This window comes from Eupeodes corollae, chromosome 2 (genome assembly GCF_945859685.1).
Source record: "Eupeodes corollae chromosome 2, idEupCoro1.1, whole genome shotgun sequence".
NCBI lineage: Eukaryota > Metazoa > Arthropoda > Insecta > Diptera > Syrphidae > Eupeodes > Eupeodes corollae.
Window position 1 is genome coordinate 14,648,095 of NC_079148.1, and position 9,492 is coordinate 14,657,586.

Here is a 9,492-nt window from a genome sequence, read left to right on the forward strand (position 1 = left end):
AACACTGATCGAAAACTAATAATTTTTTAAAATAAATTGTACTTTTAAAATGGGGTTTGATAGTCTTAGTTCAAATCAAAATTCAAAGTGACTCAATCACGTCAGGTTTTTTAGAAATACCTTTTCAAAGTTCAAAAAAAAAGAAGAGAAAAGGATTTGAAAGCAATTTTTATTTTGAAAATTATCAGCACTAAAACTTAACTCCAAAACGCTTTTTCAAAATCATGAAAGCGTTAAATTAAATGTTTCTCAAGACTTCATATTAAGTCAAATGAAATATCATGATTATTGGGAAAGATTTTAACGTTGCAAAACCATAAGGCGTGTGATAACGGACACACATTTTTAAGAACTATGTGGGCTTAATGTGGCATACTTTAAAACCTGGTGTAATAGAAAAATTAGGCAAGTTGCGGTCTTCCTCAACCCTCTAAGCCATCTTAGTCTTTGGACTTTTACCCTTCTGGCTAAGTCTACGTCGTTGTACAGCCCGTACAGCTCGTCATTCCATCTTCTCCTCCACTCCCCTTCGATGCATACGGGACCATAGATCACACGAAGAACTTTTCTCTCAAACCGACCCAAGGTGCTTTCATCCGCTTTTGTCCAAGTCTATACTTCTGCACCGTATATAGTGACACTTTGGTCCCTCGAGAGAGAACTTTACCACTCAATTGCTTTCTTAGTCCAAAAAAACAGCGGTTTACTAGAGTTATTCTGCGTTTGATCTCAGGGCTGGTGTTGTTTTCTGCATTTACAGCGGAGCCTAGGTAGACGAAATCCTTGACTACCTCAAAGTTACGTCTGTCGATGGTGACGTTTTGATCAAGACGTCGGTGTTCTATGTATTTTCTTGACGACAGCATGTACTTTGTTTTGCCCTCATTAACCGTTAAACCCATTTTTGCCACCACTGCTTCAATACTCACAAAAGCCCCATTGGCATCACGCTGAGTTCTTCCGATTATGTCAATGTCATCAGCATATGCTAGCAATTGGACAGGCTTTTGAAAGATAGTGCCTCTAATGTTGACGTGTGAGTTCTACACTATTCTTTCAAGCACGATGTTGAAAAAATCGCATGACAGCGTATCACCTTGTCTAAAACCTTTTTTGACAAAGGTTCTGTTAAGTTGTTTCCAACCTTCATGGAGCAGCGGGAATTCTCCATGGTCATCCTACAACGAACGAGTTCGGCATATGCGGCCTTGAAATCGATGAAAAGATGGTCGATTTGGTGTTCTTGGGTTTTTTCCAGGATCTGCCGTAATGTGAATATTTCATCAACTGATAAGGACCTATCAGGCTGTTGTTGCAGAGAAGATTTTTTAGACGATGTTTAGAAGACTGATTCCTCTATAGTTGGTGCAGTTTAGAGGGTCTCCTTTTTTCACGATCAGGTAAACAATACAGAGGTTCCATTCATCGGGCATGCTTTCTTCCGACCATATCTTTCAGATAAGTTGGTGCATGCTCCTAACCAACTTATCTCCAGCTGCTTTAAAGAGCTCGGCTTCTTTATTAGACTTCAGCTTAGATATGGCAATCTTTACTTCGTCTAAGTCGGAAGGACGAGATTGTTGGCTTTCGCCGTCTATGTTGAATGGAAATCCTGCCTGAAAGCGGAATTCGGTACGTCGTCACCGTTATACAGTCTGCAGAAGGGGTCCTTCCATATATTCAGCATTGACTGCGGTTCCACTATGATGTTTCCACTTTCGTTTTTGCAGCCTTCGGTTCTTGGTTTATGTACCTGTGAATTTCGTTTCACCTGCTCATAAAACTTTCGAACTTCATTCCTGCTTTGAAACCTCTCAACATCTTTTTTGACGGCACACTTCTCATGCCCTTTCGCCTCTTCGCTCGTAAAGCTCATGAACAGCCCTCGTCTTTTTATGCAGCGCCGCTTTGCGCGCCTGACATTCCTCACCAAACCAGGGGTTCCTTGAAGGTAGCTGTTTGAAACCCAGCACATCAGAGGCGGCTTCTCTGATTGCATCCTGGCAATGTTGCCACTGGTTTGCGATACATTGCGTTGGCGGCAGAAAACTTCGAGAGAGGTTACTTGTAACTCGGTCGGGAAAGGATTTGGCGATCTCTGGCGATTGTAGGCGTTCGACGTTGTACATTCTCCCAGCACCTCCCTGTTTTGCCTTGGGTCTGGAAACTCGAAGTACTACCTTGGCTACAAAGAGGTAGTGGTCCGAGTCTATGTTAGCTCCTCGGAAAGTTCGGACATCCATGATGATGGAAGCTTGTTTGGCGTCGATCGCAATATGGTCAATCTGGTTGACGGTAGATTGATCTGGAGAAGTCCAAGTTCCTTTGTGGATGTTGAGGTGTGGAAAACGCGTACTTGCTACCATTACGTTTCGCCCCGCAGCAAAATCTATGAGCCTGAACCCATTGTCGGAAGTGTTGTCGGTTAGGCTGTTCTTCCCGATTATTCCACCAGAGATGTCTTTCCTTCCTAGCTTGGCACTTAAATCGCCCAGGGCTATTTTAATGTCGTAGCTAGTACACTGTTCATGTTTTGTCTAAGAGCAAGAAGAACATTTCTTTGGTGTTGTCGTCTTTCTCTTCTGTGGGGGCGTGTGCGCATACCAGGCTAATATTGCCGAATTTAGCCTTGATGCGTTCATTGATGCACCTATAGCTCAAGACTTCTTGCCTAAGTCTGGCTCCAATGACAAAGCCACATCCAAACAAGCACTGTTAGTTTTCGTGGTAGCAGTCACCGTAGTACCTAAATATCGCAGTTTTTCATCCTCTTTTTGCCCGGCCCATTCCATCGTATTTCCTGGATGGCATATCCGAAGTTAGTTGTCCCTAATTGGTTTGCGTAGGTTGTCAACAGTTAATCCGTCCGTATCCGAGGCTTGTTGGTGCTTAGTAACTATGAAGTTTTTACGTGGCCAGGAAGTCACCCGTACCCGTGGCATGATGGTTTGTGCGTTGGACTGTCATGCAAGGGGTCTTGGGTTCAATCCCTGCCTGTGACAGCTTAATTTAAAAAAAATAATTTTCACGGGTACTGCCTCTTGCGAGGAATTGACAAATCCTTCAAGAGTAATTCTTGTCATGAAAAAGTGCTTTCTCAAACTAGCCGTTCGGATTCGGCATAAAATTGTAGGTCCCCTCCATTCCTGACAACATTACTCGCACACAGGAAAGGTTGAGAGTTGTAAGTCACTAGGCCCTGGTTCACAAAGGACTGTTGCGCCACCCCATTTGATTTTTGATTAGGAAGTCACCCCGATGACACAACCCCCAACCTAGAGGGCCAGATCCTAAGTATAACTCCAAGGATGGGGAGCCGGATAAAACCGCTCCTTATAGGCCTCTGCTCCGAATAAGTCGAAGAAGCCCTATAAGGTGTTTACTAAGTAGTTCAACCTTACTGCAACTGTTGACTTCACCGTTGATTTCATCTCGGGAATTCCTCCGCTGCCTTTTGGATAAGGGGAGGTGCCTTAGAGGAAACACCTCTCCCCCCTCTCTCGTTTATTGGCCGCAACACCTTTCCATTGGGGTTGGAACCCAATCTCCAGTTGTTTACTATTCACCCGATATTCACCACGGGGAGGTGAGAGTAGGACCTGTGGACGCTTGTGTTCTCTTGAATGCACATGTCTTCCATTCAAACATCCATTATAATATCTTTACATAGGTTCTGGACCTATTTATTTATAATATCTATTTACATTTTTATAAATTAATAGGTCCAGAAAGTAGCTTGTTGTATTTTGGGCAACTTTCTCGAAGAGCGCCATGACAGATTGAATGAGAGAATTAGAGAACAAATACAATTTTTAAACTAAAGATTCATAATTTTCTTTATTTACTTCGTGATAATTAATTGGAGACATTTTATCAAAACACTCCTTGGTTGCCCTTTCTTTCATACCTATTTTCCATTAATATTACCGCCAATACTAGAAAAGCCCTTTATGAATTTTGAAAATTAAAGCTATTAATTAGCGGATAAATTATAATGTGACAGCTGTCATTGTTCTCTTGTACAGGGTGGGTTAAATGTTTCTTTCCAATTGAAAAAAAATTATAGTTTGTATATTATTCATTTAATTAATGTCCTTTTCTTTTTATGTTACTTTGAAAACAGTCTTCTGCGATTTATTTAAATAAACTACAGCGCTTGAGTTCAGATAAGTAAAATGATTTTATTTTATTTTGAAAGTTATTAATCGATTGTTTTAACCCAAAGAGCTTATCGACGTCATTTTATTTGGAAAATCCAACTTCTGCTAAAATAATGAGCTGTAGTTGATCTTCTTGTAGACGAAAGACCTCACACTACCCGCACTAAAGTGAATACGAAGTGCATTTTTGAAAGTATTATGGAGAGCCCAGATATATCAACAGGAAGGTGCTCTTGCCGAATCGGTGTCCAGCGATTGCTTATAGTCCTAATATGAGGTTTTGGTAGGAAGGAAATATTGGAAACACAACTTAAAATTGTAATTCAAATACTGGGACATACCTAAGAAGAAAACAATAAATCTAAAATCCTAAAAGAAATTTAAGAAGAATTAGAGAGAATTTAAGCTGTTCATCTGTTGACAAATTGCGCCAAAATTTGTTCTTTGAAATAAGTAGGTATAGACGTTATGTGTTCATTATATATATACTTTTATCTTTGTATTTATAAGCTTGTGATATATGAGTTTATACCTTTAATAATTGTTAACCCCTGTACCGTTTTTTAGTTAGGTAGAAACAGGGAGTCACTAAAAATTATCGATATGCTAAGATTATGCAAAAGGGTTTACCTGATACCCGAATTCCAAGAAATGTTTACAAAATCAAAAAATCCGCTAATTTTTATTACACATATAAGTACATATAAAAAAGGGAGGTAGAAATCTTTAGGAAAACATATAAAATGTTCTTAGGAAACGTTATTAACATCAGTACACATTCGAAAACGATAGAAGTGACAACATCAATATAACTATCTCCAGCTCGTGGTTAATTTTTTGTTTGGCAAAATGCATCATCAAAGACAAAATTATCCTCCAGACATATTCTTCCACAAAATTGACTTCTCAAATAAGCCACCTCCACCAGTTCCAGTTGATTTCGATGCCCTCGGTGATTATAGTGACCTTACTGCAGAAATTGTTGATCCAGTAATTGAATTTGAAGTTGATAGACTTCACAAGAAATATATTGCCGACGAAGAAAATTATGTCGATATAAATCTTCGTGAAAATCCAATTATTTGGTATAATCGAATACAATCAAGTCCATCATCACCGTCGCCAGCGAAAAAATCCATAGCAAGTACTTCAAAAGCAGCTAAACTACAACAACTCAAAAAACTCTCGGATTGTACAAGATGCAAAATGCTTAGCAAAATTAAGAAAGCCAAATTCAAGTTGCGTTATAAGTTTTTGATGACAAAATTGGAACAAAATGCTGGAGCATTACAAAATCTCAGGAATTGTATTGCCGGTGCTGAAGCAAACCTAAGGTGTAAAGGAAGAAGTGAAGAAGATTTGAGGAAGTTGCGAGAGGCAATGGGAATCGATAGAGTTAGAGTTCAAAATCTACCAGAAATCAACAGGATGATATTTAGAGCTGCTGAAAATGAATTAGAATAATTTAAAACCAAAATATGATTAATCTTTTAAACAAAACATGTAATACATTTAATCCTGTGAAATATTTAAAATATGGTCAAATAAAAAGAAAATTGAAAGCAACAAATAATTATTGTTTCAGTTTACAATGTTTATTAATTAATGGCTTTTTCGGATTTTCTTTTACTAAAAGTCTGTTGTCATTCGTTAGGACTCCCAAAAATAAATGTTAACATTGAATATGACATTTCTGAAGAAACGGAAACACAATTTGATAGCTGACAGTCAAGTTTAAGAAAAATGGCGTTTACACATGTTTTCGAAGCCAACGTTTCATTATTTTGATAGGAAGACAATTTGACAGCTTAAAATGAGTGTAAGAAAAAATGAAGCTTTATTCCAAAATGTCACTATTTTGACACAATTTAACAGCTAACAATTGATTGTTAGAAAAAATAGAGCTTAACACGTATTTTACAAACAAAAATTTCTTTATTTTAATGTAAACAAAATTTGACAACTGGTTAATTGTAAAAAAAGGAGCTTACACTTGCTTTCCCAACCAAAATGTCATTATTTCTGTGGGAACACAAATTGACAGCTAGAAAAAATGGTATTTAGCACACTTATTCCAAGATGTCATTATTTTGAACTCTTGTTCAACAATAAAAAACTTTTACTCAAACTTAAATGCCAGCTGTCAAATTTGTTTTTGTATGACTGTCAGCACTTAGTTGCACAGTAAAAAATGCTAAAAGATCATGGTCTCTTAAAATCCCTGAAATTTTACTTTTAAGATTTTTCATCCTATATTATTATTTAAAAAATAAATTAAAAATGGAAGTATACACGAAACCATCAACGAAACGAATTGAATTACTTTTGGTAAACGAGTCCCTTCTTGGAGTGACTTCTAAGTTAGAGGATGCACTGCAACTGCAACTCAATGCCAGTTAACATGTCATGGAAGATGAGCTCTTTTGCCACACACAATCGTTGTAGTCGTTATCGTCTTCGTCGGTTACTGCTGTTGCCACCACGCGCCACCCGTTTCTAAAAAACCGACCAACCTACGTTGTCAATGCCCTCTCTTGGTTTACCCTCGTATTATCGTCTACATTTAGGTCCTTTGGAAAATGCATGTCATTGCAACTAATGGAGAGTTGCATGTTGGCATCAAGAGTCATGAGAACAAAATATCCACTTTATATATAGCAATGATCAAAAATGCAAGCAAATACACTTTTTAAAATTTATGAATGCATCGCATCAATCTGCTCTTAAAATTTGAATTGAAAGCTATAAATACGGTGAAAAGTGAAAGCTGTTAGGTATTGAATTATAAATATTTTATATACCGGAGGCAAATGCCACATCTATTTTGACATTTCTGAATAAAACTGTTATAGACAGAAACATAGAACTCTCTTTTAAGCTTTATTTTTACAGCAGGAAATCAAACAGTTTTTGTTCTTTTTTTTTGACAACTCATGTGTCACTTTCTAGTTTGGTGTTAATGAGAAATGTACCCAGTATCAATACACTAACGCTTTGTGCCAAAAAAAAACTAAGTACGCAGTGAAAACATACCCTTAAGCTTTTATGACATTCAAAGTGTAATTCTATTCCAATTTTCAAAGTTTGAACAAAACGCCTACCATGAGATGAATGATGCAGTTTTTAACTGTCAAATTAAATTTGTAAATCGATTTTTAAAAAAATCCTAAGTGTTTTGATTGAAAACTTGATTTAAGTTCTTTATTTTTTAATATAAAACCAATACCTGTCCCATAATAGAGTAAAAATTGTAAAGCAAACAAAAACCTAGTACCAAAAAAAAGAAAAAAAATTGAAACAGATTTCATTACATATCCTCTCTAACTGTCAGAAATCCAATAACGTATTCGTGATGCATCACTATATGTAACCTAAAATGGATCTCTATATACGTCTGTCTACGTTACATCACTGACATATTGCCTTTGCTTGATTTTGTAATTTGATTTCTTGCGTTTTGACAAGAAACGAAATAAATTGACATGCAATTTACTTCAACAAAAATTCTAAAAAAAAATACTAAATGTTATCTGGTGCAGTCTGAGGATTTTTGTTTGTTTGCTTGTTTGCTTGCTTGCTTTGATGTGTATATGAAAAGCTGTGACAAATATTTACGTAAACAATTTGAAATGTTGCAAATAATATATAAGACCATGACAGCTTATCTTTTGGATAAATGGATCTTTACAATTTGAATTATGTAAGGATTTGTGATAGTTGGGTTCCAACCCCAGTGGAAAGTTATTGGGGGCAGCAAACGAGACAGGTGGGAAGAGATGTTTCCACTAAGGCACCTCTCCTTATCCAGACGGCAGCGGAGGAATTCCCGAGATGGAATCAACGTTGGTGAGTTCAGTTCCAGTAAGGTTGAACTACTTAGTGAACACCTTATAGGGCTTCTTCGACTTACTCGAAGCCCAGGCCTGTAAGGAGCGGTTTTATCCGGCTCCCCATCCTTGGAGTTATACTAAGGATCTGGCCCTCCAGGTTGGAGGTTGTGCGTCGGGGTGACTTCCTGGCCACGTAAAAGCTTTCATAGTTGCGAAGGACCAACAAGCCTCGGATACGGACGGATTTACTGTTGACAACCAACGCCAACGAATAAAGGACAACGAACTTCGGATATGCACGTGGAATGTTAGGTCCCTTAACAGACCACGTGCGGCCGAAAAATTAGCGGAGGCCCTAGAACGATATAAAGCAGATATCAAAGAGGATGAAAAACTGCGATATCTACTATGGTGACTGCTACCACGAAAACCAACAGCGCTTATTTGGATGCGGATTCGTCATCGGAGCCAGACTTAGGCAAGAAGTCTTGAGCTATAGGTGCATCAATGAGCGCCTCATGACCATACGCATCAAGGCTTAATTCGGCAACATTAGCCTGATATGCGCGCACGCCCCCACAAAAGAGAAAGATGACAACACCAAAGATATGTTCTTAGAGCTCTTAGACAAAACATATGAGCAGTGCTCTAGCTACGATATTAAAATAGTCCTGGGCGATTTTAATGCCAGGCTAGGAAGGGAAGACAACCTTGGTGGAATAATCGGGAAGAACAGCCTGCACGACAATACTTCCGACAACGGATTCAGGCTCATAGATTTTGCTGCAGGGCGAAACGTGATGGTACCCAATACGCGTTTTTCACGCCTCAACATCCACAAAGGTACTTGGACTTATCCAGATCAATCTACCGTCAACCAGATTGACCATATTGCGATCGGTGCCAGACACGCTTCCAGCATTATGGATGTTCGAACTTTCCGAGGAGCTAACATCGACTCGGACCACTACCTCGTTGTAGCCAAGGTAGCACTTCGGATTTCCAGACCCAAGGCAAAACAGGGAGGTGCTGAGAGAAGGTACAACGTCGAACGGCTACAATCGCCAGAGATCGCCAAATCCTATTCCGACCGAGTTACAAGTAACCTCTCTCGAAGTTCTCTGCCGCCAACACAATGTATCGAAAACCAGTGGCAACATTGCCAAGATGCAATCAGAGAAGCCGCCTCTGATGTGCTAGGTTTCATACAGCCACCAACAAGGAACCAGTGGTTTGATGAGGAATGTCGGCAGGCAAATGCAGCCAAACTAGAGGCACGCAAAGAGGCGCTGCATAAAAGGACGAGAGCTGCTCGTGAGCTCTATGAGCAAAAGAGGCGAGAGGAACGCCGACTTCTCAGAAGGAAAAAGAGAGGGCATGAGAAGCGTGCGGTCGAAGATGTTGAGAGGTATAAAAGCAGGAATGAGGTTCGAAAGTTTTATGAACAAGTGAAACGAAATTCACAAGTACATAAACCTAGAACCGAAGGCTGCAAAGACGAA

General features: G+C 38.9%; 1 protein-coding gene across 1 annotated transcript; it reads left to right on the forward strand.

The window, feature by feature from the left end:
- Window positions 1-5,009: 5,009 nt before the first annotated feature.
- LOC129944751 (protein sisterless A-like) lies at window positions 5,010-5,624 on the forward strand. The gene has a single exon (XM_056054416.1). It carries the CDS (start codon window positions 5,010-5,012, stop codon window positions 5,622-5,624), a length of 615 nt encoding a protein of 204 aa, XP_055910391.1.
- The last annotated feature ends 3,868 nt before the right edge of the window (window positions 5,625-9,492 follow it).

Coding starts and splice junctions, on each gene's coding strand:
- LOC129944751 (XM_056054416.1), top strand. CDS start 5,010: ATGCATCATCAAAGACAAAATTATCCTCCAGACATATTCTTCCACAAA.